General features: G+C 43.6%; 1 protein-coding gene across 3 annotated transcripts in view; it reads right to left on the bottom strand.

The window, feature by feature from the left end:
- PGBD5 (piggyBac transposable element derived 5) overlaps positions 1–23,421 on the bottom strand; it is a 442,361-nt gene that overhangs the window by 408,561 nt on the left and 10,379 nt on the right. For 2 of the 3 annotated variants that reach the window (XM_056566918.1, XM_056566920.1), the window contains exon 2: positions 1,173–1,223. The exons of the other annotated variant lie outside the window; for it this stretch is intronic. In XM_056566918.1, coding sequence (XP_056422893.1) covers positions 1,173–1,223 — 51 coding nt within the window. The remainder of the gene's footprint in view (positions 1–1,172; positions 1,224–23,421) is intronic. 3 annotated transcript variants of the gene reach the window in all.

A 23,421-nucleotide genomic window follows, 5' to 3' on the forward strand; every position in this document is an offset into this window, starting at 1 on the left:
TACGTTCACACGTGCTGATTTTCGCAGCGTATTTAGCTGCGGATCCGCTGGTGAAGGCCCCGCTCTATGCTGGCTTTACATGTGCATGCTCGTACATGTGCCTGCCGCTACCAGCAGACACAGTGAAGCGATGCGTGGCCGCTCTCCCTGCTCTGAGCTAGGCAGAGAGCTCCCGCGATGTGCGAGTATACTGCGACTCACACATCACAGTGTGTCTGCTGGTAGCGGCGTGTTGCCACTACGAGCAGGCACATGTAAAGCCAGCATAGAGCGGGCCTTCACCAGCGGATCTGCAGCTGAAAATCCGCTGAAAATCAGTGCGTGTGAACGTACCCTTAGACAGGGTTAAAGGAAAACTGTCAGCCTTCCACCCACACCAAAAACCCAATACACTGGGTTATAGTGTGGATGAACAGCAGTCCAACAATGGGTCACTTACTTAAATATGTTCAGTAGGTCCTGAGATATGTCCCCCAGAATGTCCTCTGCTGAACTGAGTAGATCACGCACAGGGGGTGGGGCTTTGTGACTACACTTCACTAGGATGTGGAGGCACAAAAAAAAAAAAATGTAAATTGGGCTGACAAAATCCCACCCCCTGCGCGTGATTCACTGAATTCAGCAGAGGATTTTCTGGGGGACATATCTCAGGACCTACTGGACATATTTAAGTAAGTGACCCCTTGTTGGACTCATGTATTGGGTTTAGTGTGGGTAAACAGGCTGACCGCTTCTCTTTAATATATGGCATCATTTGCCATGGATTTTATGTGACTTCCCAAACGAAAAGTATTTACAGTTTCAGCAAAATTGATTAGATTTTAAAAATAAATACCTACATCTCTTTGGTTGAACTTGAGAGCCCTATGTCTTTTTTTAAACTGTACTAACTATGTAACTGTATATAAATATATCTTTAACATATCACAGAAGAAAAAACTGCCCAAAATCTGTGTGGAAATCAGGGAGATTTATCGAAATCTGTGCAAATGGAAAATTTGATCATTTGCCCATAGAAACTCCTGACTCGAGCTAGCGCCATACCGGCCTCTGTCAAAGCTGACAGTGGCATCTAAAGGGACCTTTAAACAGTCCCTTGTGGTCTAGTGGGGTGGATCGCTGGGGGGGGGTGGGGGTGGACGATCCACTGTGGAGGTAGCCGGAGGGCTTACCTCTGCTTCTGTGCTGGTCCCTGCTCTGTGATTGATAATGCCTGCCTGGACCTATGGAATAAGTAAAGTGTAAAAAAAAAAATAAGTTTAAAAAAAAAAAAAAAAAAAACTTTTATTCAACACCCATCACCCTTTCCCAAATTTCATATAAAAATACGTTAACATAATAAAAATAAACACATGTGGCATTGCCGCGTGTGCAAATGTCTGAACTATAAAAATATGTTAATTAAACCACACGGGCAATAGCATTTACGTAAAAAAAAAAAATACCAAAGTCCAAAATTGCATATTTTTGGTCACTTTGTATACTCTAAAGCTTTCTTTTTTATAAAAAGGGATCAAAAAGTCACATCAAAACAAAAAAAATGATAAAAACTTCAGATAATGGCGCAAAAAATGAGCCCTACATCCCTGTATACGGAAAAATAGAGTAGTTATAGGGGTCAGAAGATGACAATGTTAAACATACCAATTTTGGTGCATGTAGTTATCATCTTTTAAAGTATAAAAATAAAATAAAACCTATATAAATTAGGTATCCTTGTAACTGTACGGACCCACAGAATAAAGATAAGGTGGCATTTTTAACGAAAATGCACTGCGTAGAATCGGAAGCCCCCAAAATCTACAAAATTGTGTGTTTTATTTTTTAATTTTGCCCCACAAATATTTTATCTCTGGTTTCGCCGTAGATTTTGTGGTGAAACGATTGTTGTCATTACAAAGTTTTTAGAAGGCGAGGAGGAAAAAACAAAAGTACAAAAATGAAAAATGGCCCAGTACTTAAAGGGGTACTCCGCCCCTAGACATCTTATCCCCTATTCAAAGGATAGGGGATAAGATGTCAGATCACCGAGGTCCCGCTGCTGGGGAGCCCCGGGATCCCCGCTGCGGCACTGCGCTATAATTACAACACAGAGCGAGTTCGCTCTGCACGTAATGACGTGCAATACAGGGGCCGGAGCATCGTTACGTCACGGCTCCGCCCCTCGTGACGTCACGGCCCGCCTCTTTCAATACAAGTCTATGGGAGGGGGCGCGGCGGTCGTCACGCCCCCTGCCATAGACTTGCATTAAGGGGACGGGCAGTGATGTCACGAGGGGCGGAGCCATGACGTCACACAGCTCCGTCCCCTGTATCGCCCGTCATTACGCAAAGAGCAAACTCGCTCTGTGCTGTAATAGTAGCGCAGTGCCGCAGCGGGGATCCCGGGGCTCCCCAGCAGCGGCTCCCAGGCGATCTGACATCTTATCCCCTATCCTTTGTATAGGGGATAAGATGTCTAGGGGCGGAGTACCCCTTTAAGGGGTTAAGTTTAGAATTCCCCTCAGGTTTGTTTGGGCGTTTTGGGCGTTTTGGGAAAAACTCAGCAGTCAGATGTAAGCAGGGAGTCAATTGGGAAACCCAAAACACCAAACCCATTTTCGTTTTTTTAAGTTTGGCATTTTTTCCCCAGTTTTAACAAATTGCAGCTTGCTGAGACTATGGCATTTTATTAAGCAAAAACCCCATAGTTTAAGCATCCCTAGAGGGAAGTAATGGTGGATAGCATCACTACTTTTCTTTGCAGCCATACAGCTTCTAATGCAGCACAGTGCTGCACTGTAAACTGTCCCTGCAGAGATTGAGACTGTGCTGCAGCTATAGAGCCGGGAGCACAGCTGATGCATTGTATATCTACTGCCTAGCAAGAATTGACAGTAAGCTTACGACGTGTATACAGTTTAAAACACCAAAGAGAACAATCGGAACCACTTATATGAGAATCATATGTCATTAGCGGCAAAAAAGTATAGTGAGCATGTACATATAAATTACATACAACATAAAAAGGATAAAATCAAAAATTCTCTTTATTCCCACAATGCAACGCGTTTCGCGGAAGTTCCTCCTCATCAGGCATAGGAGCTGGGACAAGGTGTGAGGATTTTATAGGGAAAATCATTAACCCCTTCAGGGGAAAAGGACTAACCCAGCCAGGGGTTACTTTTTGTAGATTCCCTAACCATAAAAATCTAATTGCACTGAGTAAATTAAAAAACATATAGTTTTCTTCTTGCCTACATTGGGCACTTTTCCCGGTGAACGTGCCTGATGTATGTGCTGCTCTCTGATCGGTAGCCCTATGTTGTCTTTTTCTTCCTATGTCCCAAAAAAATATGTTTTCCCTAAAGGACACTATACTTGTTATAGTCCCTTTTCTGTGTATCTCTTGAGCTGTGACTGTGGGCTTCAGTACATTGGCCGCACAGTTCAGACTGAACAAACATAGATCAAACATAAAAAATTGATTCATGTTACATAGTTACATAGTTACATAGTTAGTACGGTCGAAAAAAGACATATGTCCATCAAGTTCAACCAGGGAATTAAGGGGTAGGGGTGTGGCGCGATATTGGGGAAGGGATGGGATTTTATATTTCTTCATAAGCATTAATGTTATTTTGTTCCATGAATGTATCTAATCCTGTTTTAAAGCTGTTAATTGTTCCTGCTGTGACCAATTCCTGAGGTAGACCGTTCCATAAATTCACAGTCCTCACGGTAAAGAAGGCGTGTCGCCCCTTGAGACTAAACTTTTTCTTCTCCAGACGGAGAAGTGTGTCTCGTCATTTTCTATTTAAACACAATAAATGCATTGACAAGTTGAAACTAATTATCCTTGAAACCATCCCTCAAGATTTCCCTAATCAAATTCAAAGATAAAACCACAGGGAAGCATTTTGGATATTCACTCTTTCCACTTTGGTTCCCGATGGTCTCAATGAAACCCTAGAAAATGCCCGTTGAGATATGTTTTTTATCTTTATTATTTCATTTTATTATTATTATTATTTTTATATATATTATAACTTCTTTATTATAATTTTTTTGTATGTTTTGTCTATTTTTGTGGAAATAATTTTATGATTTTTTAAATAAAAATAGCTGTGCAATATTTTGGACATTTATGTTATATTTAATATATGCATTTGTTACTTTTATATGCATGTTGGTCTCCATAATGAATGCAGCTTTATGTTGAACTGGTTTTGTAAACGGTTAATCCTTTTCCCCTGAAGGGGTTAATGATTTTCCCTATAAAATCCACACACCTTGTCCAAGCTCCTATGCCTGATGAAGCGGAACTTCCGCGAAATGCGTTGCATTGTGGGAATAAAGAGAAATTTCGATTTTACCTTGTCTCAAGCGCCTGTTTGACTCTGCTGGGTTTGGAAGAGTTTCTACGCTATATCTATATTTGCATGAGGTGGAGCGGCTGCAGAGACCCCATTATATTACACCACACCTTTATCCATGGTTGTACTTGGACAGAGTACAACTATTTCTGGAAATCGCATATTCACATGTTGCGTTACCATTGTATCCTGAGATATCACACTACAGAGCGCATCCCGTTGTTTTTTAATGTTCAAGTTTTATAAAGTGACACATGCAATCATAATAACAAAATGAGCTTGCAATGCTGATACAGACCTAATGATTTAATAGCAAGGACAAAATAATGCAGGAGCCGGGATAGCGCCACTCCAACGCACATTCGGGAACATACTCTTCGTCTGGGAGTGGCTATACCCCAGTAAGACTGTCTCTTTATATAACAGGACACCAATTACAAAGAAGCTCTCACCGGAATTAAGGCAACACCTGTGGCAAACAATCGGCGCATGAATGCCGTTACAGCTGGCCGGATGGAACCCGAAAGAGCCGCGTCACTTGACGCAGCACGTGATTAAACATGTCACTGCGTCATGACATAAACATGACTTCCGGACGCCGGACCGCCCCATGCGTACATGCGAAAGCCGCAGTATCTGTAACCAACAGTATACTGAATGTGCCCGGAGAGAGCACCATCTGTCAGCAAGGAGGAGATAAAGCATATATGACAACAAGGATATCTCTCAAACCCTGAATATAGTAGATGGGAGTTCACATATAGGAATTAAATTGCATAAGTGATAAATATAAATAATGAAGTTTAACTAAAAGAATTATATATTAAATTAACATTCATGCATAATCAAGAAACAGTGAAGTGAAAAAATAAATGAAAAAAATAAGTACACGTAGTAATAAGGTGAAAAAGGAATATGGTTGTGAATGGAAAGAAGGTATAAAATACCAATGGGAATATAAGGATATTGGGGGACATGTATCATTATTTGTGCATGGTAGAAGCATTTTACCCCTTTTCCCGAATTCTAAATTATGTGCAGAAGCGCTAAATTTATCAATCAAGTGCAATGAGCTTCATAAATTGCGGGTAAATATAGTAATCTCCTAAATCCACTCTTTGGAAAATAGAATCAATGATTTAGAGCATCTTGCTATGTTAAGTCCAAGATGGCTTATATTTGCGCAAAAAAAACAGCTCTTGCGGCAAAATTTTTGGTGTAAAAAAAAAAGTACGCAGTTAATAAATCCATGTGTACTATAGATGTCACTCCAAGGTACCCTGATTCAGCCAATCCTGGAGGACATGCTCTACCAAAACGTGCGCAAAAAAATTGCGGAAAAAAAGGGCTTGCGCAAAATTTTGCGCAAAAAAATACACACAAAACAGGGGTAAAATCTTTGATACATGTCCCCCATTGTAAATAAATGGAGGACAAACATTGCATAAATAAATAAAAGTAAAAGGTAATAAACTACATTATACCAATGGTAAAAAAAAAAAAGAGATATTCCTGCAATCCGTCGTTTGTTATACAGAAGCAGTCATGGAGGTTCGAGACTTGCACAGGGGCTCAGAGGCTACAACCGGTGGTTTCGTGCAATAAGTGCACTTCTAACCTATCTATACCTGCTCATTTCCTAGCTACATTGTACCACCTCACACATTGTATGGGAACTCGATTTCTACAGGACTACTATCCCACATAATTAAGGAATGAGTGATACATAAGTGATAGGTGATGCATGAATAATGGAAGGAATGAGTTACGGAAAAAGGAATAAGGTGAATACCAGATGAGTAGAAGGAATGAATGTAAATGTGAAAAAGAAAAAACTGAAGAAGAATGTGTATGAATGATCGGAGTCGTAATGAAATATGTGTGTAAATATATGGTGAGAAGAATGTATATATTAGGAGAAAAGTGGAGTGAGTTAAAAAAAAAATGGTTATTGTATGTTAACCACAGCAAAACCACACAGCAAGGACATTTTTAAAAATGCACACTGACATATACGTGAAAGAATATATATGTGGATAAAAAGAAACAACCAGATGTAAGCAGGGAGTCAACAGGGAAACCCAAAACGTTTTTGAGTTTGGCATTTTTTCCCCAGTTTTAACAAATCGCAGCTTGCTGAGACATGACCTTTTTTTAAGCAAAAACGCCATAGTTTCAGCATCCCTGGAGGGAAGGATTGGTGGATAGCATCACTACTTTCTTCTGCAGCCATACAGCTTCTAGTGCAGCATAGTACTGCACTGTAAACTATCCCTGCAGAGATCAGGACTGTGCTGTAGCTATAGAGCCGTGAGCACAGCTGATGCTGAGCAGCAGTAGATATACAAGAATTTACAGTAAGCCTACGATGTGCATACAGTATACACATTGCTGGTTCACCTACCCCCTTGCTGAGTTGAGCAAGGTCAGTGCTCAGATCAGTGCTGGTTACCTAACATAGTAACATAGTTCATAAGGTTGAAAAAAGACCAGAGTCCATCACGTTAAACCTATATCCCTAATGAGTCCCTACTGAGTTAATCCAGAGGAAGGCAAAAAACCCTCATACTAGAGCGGAGAGATCACGTGACGGGATGACGTAGGTCCCGCATCTCCGCTCCTCCCTCCCTTCCCCTCTCCCTACCGTGGAACATGGAAAGTTGAGGCCGGGGAGTGGTGCGGCTGGCCGGATAGCGGTGGCGGCATGACGGCATGACCGGCGCGACCGAGGACTCGCCGACCCCCGATGGAGTACGGCGTGGAGGCCGGGTCCGGAGATGGCGGTGGTGAGCGGGAACTTTTGCCGGGGATTTGCGCCACAGTGAAGGGAGCCGGTAGGAGGAGCCGTGCGCAGGAAGTGTGTAAAGGGCAGCATGGGAAGCCATGCTGCCAGAACAGGAAGCAGCGGCATTGGTGGACTGTGAAGGAGCGTGCCGCAGGATTTTCGCTGCTGTCCGGAGTAATTGAGCCCAGGCGGGAGTGAACAGGTCCTGGCCTGGGAGATTGTATGACCTGCAGCCCTCTCTCTGTGATTTGTAGCCTGGAATACCATTGTGCTGCAGTAAGGTATGAGCCCTGGAGTTTCTGACTTAGTGAGCGGGGACTGGGGCGCGGGGGGGGGCGTGCGCGGCCCGATTCGGGGGGGGGGTGGTGGGGGCCCTCTCTCCTGGGCGGCCATGCTGGGGGGCTGCTGGCTGGGCGCGGCGGGCTTGGCGCTGGCCCGGGTGGCTGGGGGGGCGATGTGGTGGGAAGGAGGGGTTCGGTAGGTTTGCCGCCCCCTCTGCCCCGTCGCCCCCCCAACGGACTGAGGTTGGATTAAAACTAGTAACTGTTCTCACCCGCCAATCCCTCCTCCTCCCTCGGGGTATGTCTTCAAATCTACTAGAAGAACTATAAGTAATAAGGTTGAACTCGCAGGAATAATATATAATCTTTGAGAAGTCCCTGGATGGGGCTGATGGCTCTAGCCTCCTAAATAATGAACAATGCGTTGCTGTTAAGGGAAGAGCCAGAAGCTCTTATTTCTATAAAAATTGTCTCTAGATCCGGTTTGACGAGCTGCACCTCCGGACGTTTATCCTAAAAATTTTAAGAATATGCCCCTCTTTCCTTTTAGCTGCTGGGTCATCCTGAAGAACTAAACCCACTCCTGTGAAACCAAGATCCAGCCGTGAGTAAACGAGAGAGAGTCTCTCCACCCCCCGTCTTTTGCAGTGTCATCAAAAGGTAACATTAAATATATAAGTGAACACTGGATCTATTTTCTTTTCTGCAGGGGGTTAATGCTGGAGGATGAAATTTACTCACGTAGCAGAAGCTAACACTGCATTACAGACATTATTGTATACCCTTATTTATGTCTAATAAAACAAAAACCCCGAAAAGGCTCTCGGGAGGAGGGAACAGCCTAGATACCCCCAATCATAATAAAATGGATAAATACCTTGGATCCCCTTGAGAAACTATTAGAACTAGAACTGCCAAACAGCAGCCAGGAGCACACTCCCTGGGGGATAAGGGGGGTCAACATATGCAGTGCTCCAGGTCGATGAGGGCAGTGAGGAGGGTGAGAGTGGAGAGACAAACCCGGAAGTGTCAAACTCTATCCTGCATGAAGTTCAAAAAAGCAACAAGGCTCTTGCAGAATTAACAACACAAGTTGGCGGTATTGGAGCAGAGATCAGCTTCATAAGAGAGGATATGCAGAAAGTTAAGGACAGAGTGGGCAAGATAGAAAAAACACTCCCCCTGCTGGATACTAAAGTTGGATCAGTTATGGAAAACAAGGCGGTTGCTCAAAGAGAAAATAAAGAGCTGAAGGATAAGATAAATGAATTAGAAGACAGATCCCGTCGTGCAAATATTAGAATGGTTGGTTTGCCCGAGCAGGAGGAGGGAACGGATCCGATAGAATTTTGTACTAACTGGATAAAGGGAATCGTGAGCGGTGAAGCCTTGTCAGACTGGTTCCTGATTGAAAGGGCACATAGGGTACCGTTTGGGAAGCCTACTCCCGATGCTCGGCCCAGGACAATGTTGATTAAACTTGTAAACTCCAAGGACAGAGATATGCTGTTAAAGCTCTCTAGGGAGAAGGGGAAAATAGAGTATGGCTCGGCCAATATTTTTCTGTACCCAGATTTTTCAAAAGCTACACAAATGAGAAGAATTGCATTTAAAGAAATTAAGAAGAAACTACATGATCAGGACATTGCATTCTCCCGTCCCGTATGAGAATTATTTTTAAAGGGAAAACCCTGTTTTTTCACTCTGCGGAAGAAGTTAGACAATGGATGGACTCGCAGGATTTATAGAGGGGGGGGGACTTTGGAGACTAGTAAAAAGTAAAGAGAGTTGTTTCCCAGCAACTCGAGAAGGGGGGGGGGAGGGGAAGGGGGGAGGGGTATAGGGAATCAGTCTGGCACCACCGGTAGGGAGATTCTTTTTCCTTTCTTTTTTAAGCTCAATTACCCTATAGTAACTTACCTATGAACAGAGAGAAAAAGGGACTAGCATGGAACATCAGAGGAGTTAAGGAGAAAGGGAAAAGGACTGCCATCTTTGATAGAATAAATAATTACTTGCCGGCAGTGGTCTGCCTGATAGAAACTCACTTCACGCCAGTTACATGTCAATTGATTATGAGAAAGTGGGCTGGCACAGCCCTGCACTCAATGTATTCAGAATACTCCGCTGAAGTCTCTGTCTTAATAAATGAAAAAATTAACATGGTAATTAATTCCGCTAAAATCGATGAAAGAGGTCGGTATATTTTTATACACACTAAATGGGAAGAGTGCAAGGCTGTGATAGCCTTTGTATATGTCCCGCTCGCATTGCAGAGGCTAGTGGAATTCCTTAAAGAGAAGACATATGAAAACTTATATGTTATAGGAGACTTCAATTGTGTTCTGGATAGTGTTCCCTACACCTGGAGATGATGTTGGACCAATTCCCTACTGAACGGTCTAAGGTGGCTTTCGTGGTCAGTCTCCTGTCTGGAAAGGCCTGGTCATGGGCCACACCGCTTTGGGACCGCAACGATCCCGCCACCACTATTATCCAGTCCTTCTTCTCTGAAGTATGTAGTGTTTTTGAGGAGCCAGCCCGGGCTTCCTCAGCCAAGACTGCTTTGCTGAACCTCGTCCAAGGGAGTTCTTCTGTGGGTGAATACGCCATCCAGTTCCGCACCCTCGCCTCAGAGCTATCCTGGAATAATGAGGCCCTCTGCCCGACCTTCAAGAAAGGCTCATCCAGTAACATTAAAGATGTCCTGGCCGCACGAGAAATTCCTGCTAATCTGTCAGAACTAATTCATTTGGCCACCCGCATCGACATGCGTTTCTCGGAAAGACGCCAGGAACTTAGTCAGGAAAAGGGTCTTGTTCGCACCAGGCGGTTTTTCTCCTAGGCTCCTCTCTTCCAACTTCCTTTGCAATCTGTTCCTGTGCCTTCCGCCGAGGAAGCTATGCAAGTGGATCGGTCTCACCTGACCCTACAAGAGAGGACTCGCCGCCAAAACGAGAATTTGTGCCTGTACTGTGCTAGTACCGAACATTACCTAAAAGACTGTCCTATCCACCCTCCGCATCAGGAGAAACGCACGCACCTAGTTCACAAGGGTGAAACGACACTTGGTGTGAATTCTGCCTCTCCACGTCTGACTGTACCTGTGCGGATTTCTCCTTCCGCCAACTCCTCCTTCTCAGCAGTGGCCTTCTTGGACTCAGGTTCTGCAGGAAACTTTATCTTGGCCTCTTTTGTTAATAGGTTCAGTATTCCAGTAACCTGTCTCGTCAAGCCGCTCTTTATCTCTTCAGTAAACGGAGAGAAATTGGACTGCACTGTGCGCTACCGCACTGAACCCCTGCCCATGAGCATTGGACTTCACCATGAAAAAATGGAATTTTTCGTTCTGCCTAACTGCACCTCTGAAGTTCTTCTCGGCTTGCCGTGGCTCCAGTGTCATGCTTCTACCCTCCACTGGACCACCGGGGAGATCAAAAGTTGGGGTCCTTCTTGTCACAAGCGATGTCTCACATCTGCTTCCACTAGTCAAACCCCTGAGGATTCTTCTTTACCAGGCCTTCCCAAGGCTTACCAGGACTATTCAGATGTATTCTGCAAAAAGCAAGCAGAGGTCTTACCTCCACATAGACCTTATGATTGTCCCATTGACCTTCTTCCTGGTACCACTCCGCCCGTGGCAGAATTTACCCTCTGTCAGCCCCACAGACTCAAGCCATGATGGAGTATATCCAGTAGAACCTAAAGAGAGGTTTTATTTGAAAATCCTCATCCCCTGCTGGAGCGGGGTTCTTCTTTGTTTCTAAAAAGGATGGATCCTTACGTCCATGTATTGACTACCGCAGTTTAAACAATATTACCATCAAAAACCGCTATCCCCTGCCTTTGATCTCCGAACTCTTTGACCATCTACGCGGAGCAAGTATCTTCACCAAACTAGACTTAAGGGGCACGTATAATCTTATTCGCATCCGTAAAGGTGATGAGTAGAAAACCGCTTTCAATATCAGAGATGGACATTTTGAATATCTAGTTATGCCCTTTGGGCTCTGCAACGCCCCTGCAGTCTTCCAGGACTTTGTTAATGAGATCTTTCGGGACTTATTGTATACCTGTGTTGTGGTCTACATGGATGACATCTTGATTTTTTCCTCTAACTTAGAGGAACACCGTCGTCATGTCTGTCAAGTGCTCCAAAGACTCTGTGAAAACCACCTGTACGCTAAATTTGAAAAATGTCTCTTTGAATGCAACAGTCTTCCTTTCCTAGGTTACCTAGTTTCTGGCCAAGGGCTTCCAATGGATCCAGATAAACTGGCGGCGGTTTTGGATTGGCCACGCCATGCTGGACTACTCCATCCTTTGCCCGTCCCTGAGCAACCATGGTCCCAAATTGCCATGGATTTCATTACAGATCTTCCCGTATCCCATGGAAACACCGTCATCTGGGTGGTCGTTAATCGTTTTTCCAAAATGGCTCGCTTCATTCCGCTTCCAGGCCTTCCTTCTGCGCCACAGTTGGCGAAGCAATTTTTTCTGCAGATTTTTCTTCTTCACGGGCTTCCCACGCATATCGTCTCGGATAGAGGCGTTCAATTTGTCTCAAAATTTTGGAGAGCTCTCTGTAATAAATTAAAGATCAAATTACATTTCTCATCCTCCTATCACCCCCAATCCAAAGGACAAGTGGAAAGAGTAAACCAGATTCTTGGTGACTACTTGCAACATCTTGTCTCCTCCCGCCAAGATGATTGGGTCGACCTTCTGCCCTGGGCTGAATTCTCGTACAATTTCAAAAATTCTGAATCCTCCGCCAAATCCCCATTCTTTGTGGTGTACGGCCGTCACCCTCTGCCCCCCCCTCCCCATTCCCACTTCTTCTGGAGTTCCTGCCTTGGATGAAGTAACCCGGGACTTCTCCGCTATCTGGAAGGAGACTCAAAAGTCGCTCCTACTGGCCTTGTCTCAAATGCAGATAAAAAGAGAAGAACTCCTCCTGTCTTTCTCCCTGGGGACAAAGTGTGGCTCTCTGCCAAATACATACGCTTTCGTGTCCCTAGCTACAAGTTGGGTCCTCGCTACCTCGGTCCTTTTAAAATCAAGAATCAAATTAATTCTGTCTCTTACAAACTTCATCTTCCTTCTTCTCTTCGAATTCCTATCTCTTTCCATGTGTCTCTTCTCAAACCTCTTGTGCTTAACCGCTTTTCTCCCAAGGTTACTGTTCTTGCTCCTGTTTCTGGCTCCTCTGATGTCTTCGCTGTCAAAGAGATCCTTGCCTCCAAGATCGTCCGAGGTAAAAGATTTTATTTTAATTGATTGGGAGAATTGTGGCCCTGAAGAGAGGTCCTGGGAACCTGAGGCCAACATTTTGACAAGGAGCTTGTCTGCAGATTCCTGGGCTCCAAAAAGAGGGGGAGACCTAAGGGGGGGTACGCCGAGCGCTCCGGGTCCCTGCTGCTCCCTGGAGCGCTCGCGGTGTTCTTCTGTCTGCACGCGCCCCGGTCAGACCCGCTGACCGGGAGCGCTGCACTGTTACTGCCGGCGGGGATGCGATCAGCGTAGCGGGACGCGCCCACCCGCGGGTCACATCCCAATCGTCTCACCTGTCCCGTTCCCCGGCTGTCACGTCCCGGCGCGCGCACCGGCTCTCTGAAATTTAGAGGGCCAGTGCACCACTAATTGGTGCCTGGCCCAATCAGTAGTATCACTCCCATTCCTTATAAAAACCCACTTCCCCTTCCTGTCCTTGCCGGATCTTGTTGCTTAGTGCCCTGAGAAAACGTTATAGTGTGTTCAAAGCCTGTGTACCCAGACCCTCTGCTGTTGCCCCTGACTACGAACCTCGCTGCGTGCCCTGACCTTCTGCTACGTCTGACCTCGCCTCCGTCTAGTCCTGGTGTGCCGCGCCTGTCTCAGCTGTCAGTGAGGTTGAGTCGCTATCGGGTGGAACGACCTGGGGGTTACCTGCCGCTGCAAGTCCATCCCGCTTTGCGGCAGGCTCTGGTGAAAACCAGTAACCTCTTAGACTCCGTTCCCCTGGTACAGCCCATGCCATCACCTCACTGACACAGAGGATCCACCTCCAGAGTCCTCTCCGCATACCAGTCCGGATCCTGACAGTGTCAACCTCGACGACATGTCAATGGCTGTAAACAAAGAGAAACTTGCAAATAATTCATGAAAGAATAAAGTCACGGTAAAACCAAGCACACCAGTGTTTTTCTTGTGAAATTCCCAATAAGTTTGATGTCACATGACCCTCTTCCTATTGAGCAAACAAAAGTTGGATTAAAAATGGCTGACTTCAAAATGGCCACCATGGTCACCCCCCAACAGGAAGTTAATATCAATCATCATTCCCATTTTATTAAGGTGTATCCATATAAATGGCCCAGCCTGCATAATAAAAATTTTATGCTGAGGATACCGGCGTATGCAGGCGAGCACGCCGCTCATCACCTACCTGATTATGCCGAGAGGAGGACTGCTGGCAGCGGAGAGGTAGCGCTGAGGGGTCAAGGAGATCGGAGGGAGAAGGAGTTGAAGTGAGGAGACTACTGCAGATGGGATGGGAAGCTACTGCAGATCAGGGGCCGTAAAGGAGTGCAGCTGAGTGACTCGGGGAATGGGACACAGAAAACAAGGTCAGATTGGGGCTATTAAGCAGCCGGACAGAGCTGTGGAGCCGCAGTGTGTAAAACTTAAGGGACCGGCTGCAGTGTAACTCCGTATTTAAAAAGACCTCCCTTGCTGCTGCCTTATAGAAGTTCTGTTGGTTACTTTATTTTTGGTATCGGATGTCCCTGGAACTGTGGGGGTCGTTACTTTATATTTTGCCTCCTGACATTTGACTTTACTGGATATAGCAGTTCCAGGAGAGGAAATAGTTAATGTGTGTGAAGGAGGCATGAACTGACCGTAGTTGAGTTTATCAAAGTGTTGTGACTTTTAATTATCCGAACTTTAGAGTTACTGGGGGTTTTTTTACTTTGGAAATTTCTCCTTCAAAGCTTTCTGCGACTTTTCTATTTTTTGGTTAGAAGGGTTCTGTGATACATGAACTAAAGTCAATTGTTTACATATTATGTTGAAGACACCGGATAAATAGATAAATTAATGCTGTAGGAGTGAATATAATTCAGTGTTGAAATACTATCTAGATTTATTTGGTATAAATATCAGACCGTAATAGACAATAATTGTAAAAATGTAAACGGTTTGTAAAGCAATGATGGGACCAAGAAATGTAGACAAAGATGGAAAAGAGGATGCTTGCAGAAAATCTGGTATTGGGATAACGGGACCTAAAGTTAAAGAGAAAGGTGAAGATGTGGCAGGAGGAGTAACATAGTAACATAGTTCATAAGGTTGAAAAAAGACCGGAGTCCATCTAGTTCAACCTATATCCTTTATGAGTCCATACTGAGTTGATCCAGAGGAAGGCAAAAAACCCTCATACTAGAGGTAATAATTCCTTCCCGACCCCAATTATGGCAGTCAGAATAAATCTCTGGATCAACATGCTGTCCCTAAATATCTAGTATACATAACCATCAGTTGTTATTCTCCAAAATTGCATCCAGACCCCTTTTGAACTCTTTTACAGAGTTCCCCATGACCACCTCCTCCAGGAGAGAATTCCACAGTCTCACTGCTCTTACAGTAAATAACCCCTGTCTGTGGTGGTGTAGAAACCTTCTTTCCTCTAAACGTAGAGGATGCCCTCTTGTTATGGATACAGTCCTGGGTATGAATAGATCATGGGAGAGATCTCTGTACCGTCCCCTGAGTAATGGCTAAATTTCTGTCCCCAACTGTCAAAAAGAAAAAGCAAGAGAATAGACCTGAGTCGGAGGAAGAGGTAGAATATGAGGGAATAGCAAGGGAATCCCTGGAAATTCTGAACAAAATATTAGAAGGGGTGCAGAAATCTAATTAATTCCTTATTGAAGTGCGGGAAAATTTGGGGGAGGTTAGGGTGGATATTGTCTTAATAAGGGAAGATATGAAAAAGATGAGAGAAAGAGTGGGAGAAGTGGAACAGAGAGTAAAAGTAGTGAAAAAAGTGGCAGAGAAATCAGAAGAAGAGATTGCTAAATTTAAAAAAAAGTCTGCCAAGAGATGACAGATAAGGTTAGAGATTTGGAGGGTAGGAGTAGACGGGCGAACATCAGAGTTTTGGGCATGCCAGAAAAGGCTGAAGGAGAAGATTGTAAGAAATTTATGATGTGGTGGTTGAAAGAAAATTTTGGAGAGGAAGGGATGTTGGAGACAATGGTGATAGAAAGAGCACATAGGGTTCCTTTCCAACCCCCTCCACCAGGATCTAGATCTGGTAAAATTTGTTTCCTCAGCAGATAGAGATTATATTATAAGAAAATCAAGAAGAAATTTAGAGATAGTTATAAATGGTAGCAAGCTGGCAGTATTTCCGGATTACTCCAAGGAAACTCAGCAGGCAAGGATGAATTTCCTACAGGTAAAAAAAATGATTGAGAGCAGCAGAGATAAAATACTCAATAATTCCGGCTAAATTGAGAATAGAGTATAAAAGTCAGACAGTTTTTTTCACAGCACCAACAGAAGCAATGGAGTGGCTTGATAGAGATGCGATCAAATAAGCGATTCCGTAAATAGAAATGTTTCTTTTAAGTTGATATAATGTGGTTAGGTGGAATCTAGGCTCAGTTAAGAGGAACGCTGTCCACAATGGGAGAGCGGACCATGAGGGGATAGGGGGATGGAAGGGAGGGGATGGTGCTGTTTTTATTTTTATTTTATTTAGATGGTAAATATACTTTATATTAGAAGAATATTAGAAGACTGACAGAAAGAGTAAAATGAGCAGCAGTGTGTAAAGTTATATCAAAGCATTTACCAGGAGTTGTCTGCCTCATAGAAACACATTTGAGCAGAGAAAAACAAATATGTTACATCGTAAATGGATTGCTATGTCATACCATTCAACATAATCTAATTATTCAAGGGGGGTAAGTGTGATGATACATAAAGAGATACGAATAGAAGTATTAGGGGAAAAAATTGATAGGGATGGAAGATTCATATTTTTGATGGTACAGTGTGATGGGAAAAAGATGATTTGGGCCTTCATTTATATACCACCCCCTTTCAATCTATCGGTTCTATGGATCTTGTGTAAATTAATGTGATGGGAAATGTCCCTGTATTAATTATGTAGAGGTCCGCACTCTTGGTGGGGTTGTAGAAAAATGTCACTTTTCTGGCGCTCGCTGGATATGGAAACGGAGTTTAAAGGATGCCACAACTCCAGGTGGTATGGAACAGCGTTCTTCATTGTAACAAACAGTTGACAACGCGTTTCGAGGGGTTCTGCACCCCTCTTCCTCAGGTCAGGGAGGGGGACACATACAAACAAGGGTTGTTTTATACATGTCCAAATTATAAAAATCCCGCGAGAGTGGACCCGGTTTGTGGGCAGGTCGGGTGACGTCATAATAGGCGTGTGTGTCGATAAAAAGTAAACAAAGAACATGTGCATTTGACCTACATTAAGTTTTCATTAGAGATGCTGGAAGTAGCTTTCATGGGAAAATAGCTCCTGGCATAATCATGTGTGGCAGTAAGCCCACGGGATCGGGAATGCCAAGCTCATCCCGTGCGTTGACAGCATCACAGTCCCCTGTTTTGGGAACGCTGGCAGGGTGCGCTTGCGCATGAAAACCTAATGTATGTGAAATGCACATGTTCTTTGTTTACTTTTTACCGATGCACACGCCTATTATGACGTCACCCGACCTGCCCACAAACCGGATGCACTCTCGCGGGATTTTTATAATTTGGACATGTATAAAACAACCCTTGTTTGTAGGTGTCCCCCTTCCTGACCTGAGGAAGAGGGGTGCAGAATCCCTCGAAAACATGTTGTCAACTGTTTGTTACAATAAAGAACATTGTTCCAAACTAGGGATCGACCGATATCGTTTTTTTAGGGCCGATACCGATAATCGGTGGAGGTTAGGGACGATAGCCGATAACTTATACCGATATTCCGGTATAAGTTATCGGCTATTTATCCCCCCGCGACACCGCTGCAGATCATTGATTTAAAGCGGGCGCTTTAAATCAATGCACTGCAGTGGCTTTTGCGGTACAATAGGCCGCCACCGCCGCCCGCTTCTCTCCCCCTACCTGTCAGGGTGCTCCGGGCCATCCTTCCTTCCTGTAGTGTCCGGCGGCATTCCGGGTGGAGGGTGAACCGGTCCGGGCTGTCCTTCTCCGGGGGTGCTCTTCTTTACTCTGGACAGGCTCCGGCTTAGTAACGCAGCTTAGACGCCGCTGCGCAGTGACGCCCGTGCGCAGCGACGCACCTGACGTCACGGCGTAGCGGCGTTTATACAGCTACTAGGCCGGAGCCTGCCCGGAGTGGAGAAGATGACCCCCGGAGAAGGACAGCCCGGACCGGTTCACCCTCCACCCGGAATGCCGCCGGACACTACAGGAAGGATGGATGGCCCGGACCACCCCCATTACGGGTAAGTTTAATTTTTTTTATTGACTCGGAGGGTGGGGGAGGGGCCCGACCGGTATAGCGGTATGGGCAAAAATCCATACCGGTATACCGCCCAGCACTACGGTGGGGGGGGCGACGCGGTGCGGTGGGTCGGGGGGGGCGGTCGCGGTGCGGTGGGGGCGGGGCATTATCGGCTTATCGGCAAGGTAATTGCCGATACCGATAATGCCCAAAATCGTGATTATCGGCCGATATCAGCCATACCGATAATTGGTCGATCCCTATTCCAAACCACCTGGAGTTTTGGCATCCTTTAAACTCCTTTTCCTTATCCAGCGAGTGCCATAAAAGTGTTATTTTTCTAGAACCCCACCGAGAGTGCGGACCTCTACATTGCAACACCGCCCCAGGACGCTGGGCATGGACAGACACAGGCTGCTGCTTCCTTCTTGCTTAAGGCTGACGACGGTGTTGTGCTCGAGGTGCAACACATCAAGGTGAGCAGTTATATTATACACACCTTTTATACCTGCCGCCATGAGGTAAAGGCACAGGGTGCACCAGTGCATGTCCCCTTTCTTTTTTCGTACAAAGTTCCCGTATTAATCATGGGTGACTATAATGCAGTATTACAGGAGAACATAGATAGGTGGCGAAGTAGAGAGATCAAGGGAAAAGTGGGTAATACAGGAATGAGAAAATTTCTAGATGAAATGGCGTGGAAAGATTTATGGAGGACCCAAAATCCAGATAAGAGAATAAATTCGTGCTACAATAAATCAAAACAAACCTTATCTAGAATAAATATGGCAATAGGATAAAATTATCTGATAAAGCTAGTGAAAGAAGTTAAATATGAGCCAAGAAGTGTCTCAGATCACTCACTGATGCTAATAAAGATGAATAGTGGTAGGAAAGGGCAAAGGAGAGGGTTATGTGTAAGTCCATATTGGTTAGAGGTATGGGAAGAAGAACCGGAAATATAATGGGAAAAATTTAAGAATGTTTTAAAATTAATGAGGTTACCGTGTCGGTTAATGTGGACTGGGACACTGCAAAGGCTTATATTAGAGGGGCAATGGTGCAAAGAAGGGCAAGGGTGAAGAAGAAAAGCAAGAGAGGAAGAAGTTGAAATAAAAAAAGAATGGCTAGAAATAGCAGAGAGAGAATATAGGAGTTCAAGATCAAGGGAGGACAAAGATAGGTGGGTAAAAGACCAAAAAATATGAAGAACTTATTAACAATCAAGCTATCAACACTACGAATGGAGTATATAGGCAGAGATATTTTGAGGGAGGTAGGCCAGGAAAATTTCTAGCAAAAATGATTGAAGAAAACACAATCAAAAACAGTAATAAAAGTTATTAAAGATAGACAAGGAAGTGTAAAAACTGATCAAATGGAAATTAAAAAGATCTTCTTGGAATTCTGTAGTGAATTATATAGGACAAAAGGAGAAGTAGATCTCCCCACTATAGAGAAATATGTTTCAGATTGCAAATTACCAAAAATAAAAAAAGAAATGGCAGAGGGGTGGGAGCAGAAATTAGAAAGAGGAGATAAAGGCAGTAATAAAGGAAGCCCCAAAGTTGAAGGCAGTGGGCCCGGATGAGCTCCCTTTAGAGTTCTACAAAATATTTGGTAGAGTGTTTATTCCGAGAATGGTAGAACTATTCAACGAAATATTTAGATGCGGGCAAATGCCAGAGTCTATGAATAAAGCAGTAATTGTGTTGATATTAAAGCCAGGAAAAGATGCACTGGAACTTGGGCCGTATATACCAATTTCTTTACTAAACACAGATATGAGGATTCTGGCCAGGCTGTTGGCAAATAGACTGGCCGGGGTCATTTCAGGTTTGGTGGATAAAGATCAGTGCAAATTCAGACAAGGACTTAGCACCTCCGACAATATAGGAAGGTTATTTGCAAATATTCAAGAGGTGGAGGAGGGCCATTCCATCCTGTCACTCAACGCAGTCAAGGCTTTTGACAGGGTGGAATGGCCCTATTTACGGAAGGTGTTAGAGGGGTTTGGTTTAGGAGACAGGTTTATAAAATGGATAAAGATTCTATATAAAAGCCCAATTGCTGGGATTCCGATAATGAGGAAACAGAGTGTTTTCCACTTACTAGAGGAGTGAGGCAGGGTTGTCCTCTCTCCCCCTACATCTTCTCCCTATATATAGAGCCTTTGGCAAAAAAGATGACAATAATGGAAGAGATGGAGGGGTTTGGGTGTCGGGGGAGAGAGGACAAGATATCACTGTTTGCCAATGATATTTTGCTGTATGTAGCTGATACTAAGAATGTTTTGGATAAAATAATAACAGTTGAAGACTTTGGTAGGCTATCAGGCCTTCAGGTTAACTGGGAAAAAAAAAACATACTCCTCCCACTAAAGGGAAGAATAGAACACAGTAAAGTAAGGATTTTGGAAGAACAGGAATCTTTCTGTTATCTAGGTATTGTTGTTCCAAAAGATGTGAAAAAATATGCACATTTGAATTTGGATCCCTTATTGCAAAAGATGGGCACTAAGTTCAAAATGTGGTGTGGACTTCCACTAAATATGGCAGACAGAATGAGTATAATAAAAATGGTAACATTGCCTAAACTTCAGTATGTTTTATCAAAAAGACCAATTTGGTCAGAAGAAAGTGTGTTTAAAAAAGAGATTTGATCTGGGAAAGGGAGAAGGTCGAGAATTAAGTTAGAACATTTCATGAAAGATGAGAATAGCAGAGGATTGGCACTCACAGATTTTATATCGTATTTTCTGGCCTCACAGCTAACCCATGTAATAAGATGGAAAGAATCGGACATTTTGAGGAAAGAGAAGGAAAAAAAGAGGTAAAAAGTGTGAAAATATATGGGAATGGTTAGAAGGTGGAGAGGGAGTAGGATCAACTTTAATAGAATTAGCACACAAACTTTGGAAAGCAGTAAAAAAAAAAAATCAATTACACAGAAAAGGGCGACACGATATACACCACTTTTTGATAACAAAAATTTTGAGGAAATCACTAAGAGTCAAGCAAAAGAGTTTTGGCATAAATATAATATAAGATTTGTGGTGCAATTATTTGAGAGGGATAAATTAAGGTCATTTAAGAGTATATGTAAAGAATATAAAATACTGGAGAACCAAGTTTTTCATTATTTTCAATTAAAGCACGCGGTGAATAAAATAAAAGATAAAGAATTATTTGGGGTACAAGAGGAACCATTAATGAAAAAGATAATGGGGAAAGAAAGTAGGAGAAAGGTGACATCTAAGGTTTATAAAGCATTAAGGAAGGCACAAAACGAAAAGGGAGTTCACAGGAGTTGGAGACTGGGATAGTGAATTAGGGGAGACGAGTGACTAAGAGTGGAAAACTATTTGGGAATGGGGAAAAAAAGGAACATGTAATAGAAATCACAGGGTGACAATTTTTTTTTATAAGTAAGAGACTTTACTATACACCTAAACAATTACGTAAGATGTCAAAAAATAAACAATATAGCTGTCCTAAATGTGGTGAGGTGGAAGCAGATTTTGCACATATGTACTATAAATGCCCATAGGTTCAAATAGTTTGGCAACAAGGAAAAAGTAAAATAGAGAAAAGGATGAAAATCAAACAAGTGTACGCTCCGCGGATCCGCTGGTGAAGGCCTGTTCTATGCTGTTTTTACATGTGCCTGCTTGTAGCGGCAATCCGCCGCTACGAGCTGACACCCTGCGATGTGCGAGTTGCAGTATACTTGCACATATCGGGAGCTCTCTGCCTAGCTCAGAGCAGGGAGAGTGGCCGCGATGTGCGAGTACGCGCGCACATCGCTGCAGTGGGTCTGCTTGTCGCGATGTATTGCCGCTACGAGCAGGCACATGTAAAGACAGCATAGAGCGGGCCTTCACCAGCAGATCTGCAGCGTAAAATACGCTGTAAATCCGCTCGTGTGAACGCACCCTTATGCAGAACCTCAAAGTATGGTTGTTAGGTATGATTGCTGGAAATAAAAATAAAATACTGCTGTTCAAGTTGATGTTTATATTAAGACTGATTATAACTAGAAAGTGGATGAGCAGAGAGAATACAGGTATAAGCGAATATATGAACACTTTAATAAGTACAATTAATATGGAATTTTGGAATGCAGTGAAAATAGGAGGTTTGAAAAAATTCCATTTAACATGGGATAGTTGGATAAAATGTATGTCAGTAGAAGAAGCAATAAGATTGGTGGATGTATTGAAATAGTTAGGTGTTTTGTTTTTTTTTCTTTCCTTTTCTCCAGTGCCATCAAAGGGAGGGAGGGAGGGAGGGTGGGAGGGAGTTTAGGTGTAAAAGAAAAAAAAAAAAAAAAAAAGGGAAAAAAATGTAATGCTTGTAGCCCTTCCGATGCCCTTTCTTTTCACATTTTTTTTCCTCTTCCTCTGTTCTTCCTCCTTTTCTTTATTTTTTTTTTTTTTTTCTCCTGGCCATGAAGGACGGGGATTGGAGGAGAGGGGGAGATAACCAATTTAGCACTATCAAGGAGAGGGAGGTTATTAGATAACTATTTGCTCCCCCCCTCTTTAGCCCCCACTTCCCAATTATTTAATTTTTTTGTATGTGTTATGGTAGGGTTGATAAATATACTCAAATACAAGAGATACAGCATTCATTTGAATAACTTGGAAAGCCTCGGGTTAAAAACCAACCTAGAAGGTTGGGTGTAGTCCGCCAAAGCCTGTGACATTAAAAAGGTTCAGTCTGGGGCTGGCAGGTTGGGGAGAAAAAGGAGCATCAAATATGAATGTAAAAAGAAGAACTGAATATATGGGGGGAAAAAAAAGTTTTTTCTTTCTCTCTTTCCTTCGCTCAATCTCTCCTCCTTCTCTGCTTTATCCCCTTCCTCCTTGACTTTTCTCTTCCTTGTCTGTCAGTCGGAGATGGTTACCTCTTGCTCTGTTTGTGACCGGTCCTTTGTGGTTTTCATTGAAGGAGGAGGAAGTAAAAATATGGATTCTATGAAGGGATTTTAAGATATGAGGAATACGATCGATGGATATTTCAATTCCCTTTTTTTCTCTCTTTCTTGTTTGTAAATTTATAGAAGATGAAATAAAAAATTATTTTTTTTTAAATAGGATCGTTTATTTGATAGCAGCTTCAAGTCTTGCATCCATTGAACGTGTGTGTTTTCGGACAGTTTCTGCTTGAATTTGTTTGCAAGATGTCAGAATAGCCTCCCAGAGCTGCTGTTTAGATGTAAACTGCTTACCCTCATAGATCTTTTGCTTGAGGGTGCTCCAAAGGTTCTCAATAGGATTGAGGTGGGAGGAGGATGGAGGCCACACCATGACTTTCTCTCCCTTTTAACCCCATAGCAGCCACTGATGCAGAGGAATTCTTTGCAGCATGAGATGGTGCATTGTCATGCATGAAGAGGATTTCATTACGGAAAGCATAGTTCTTCCTTCTGTACCAGGGAAGAAAGTTGTCAGTCAGGAACTCCATATACTTTATAGAGGTCATCTTTACACCTTCAGGGACCCTAAAGGGGCCGACCAGC

Source organism: Hyla sarda, chromosome 3, assembly GCF_029499605.1.
Source record: "Hyla sarda isolate aHylSar1 chromosome 3, aHylSar1.hap1, whole genome shotgun sequence".
In the NCBI taxonomy this organism is placed as follows: Eukaryota; Metazoa; Chordata; class Amphibia; order Anura; family Hylidae; genus Hyla; species Hyla sarda.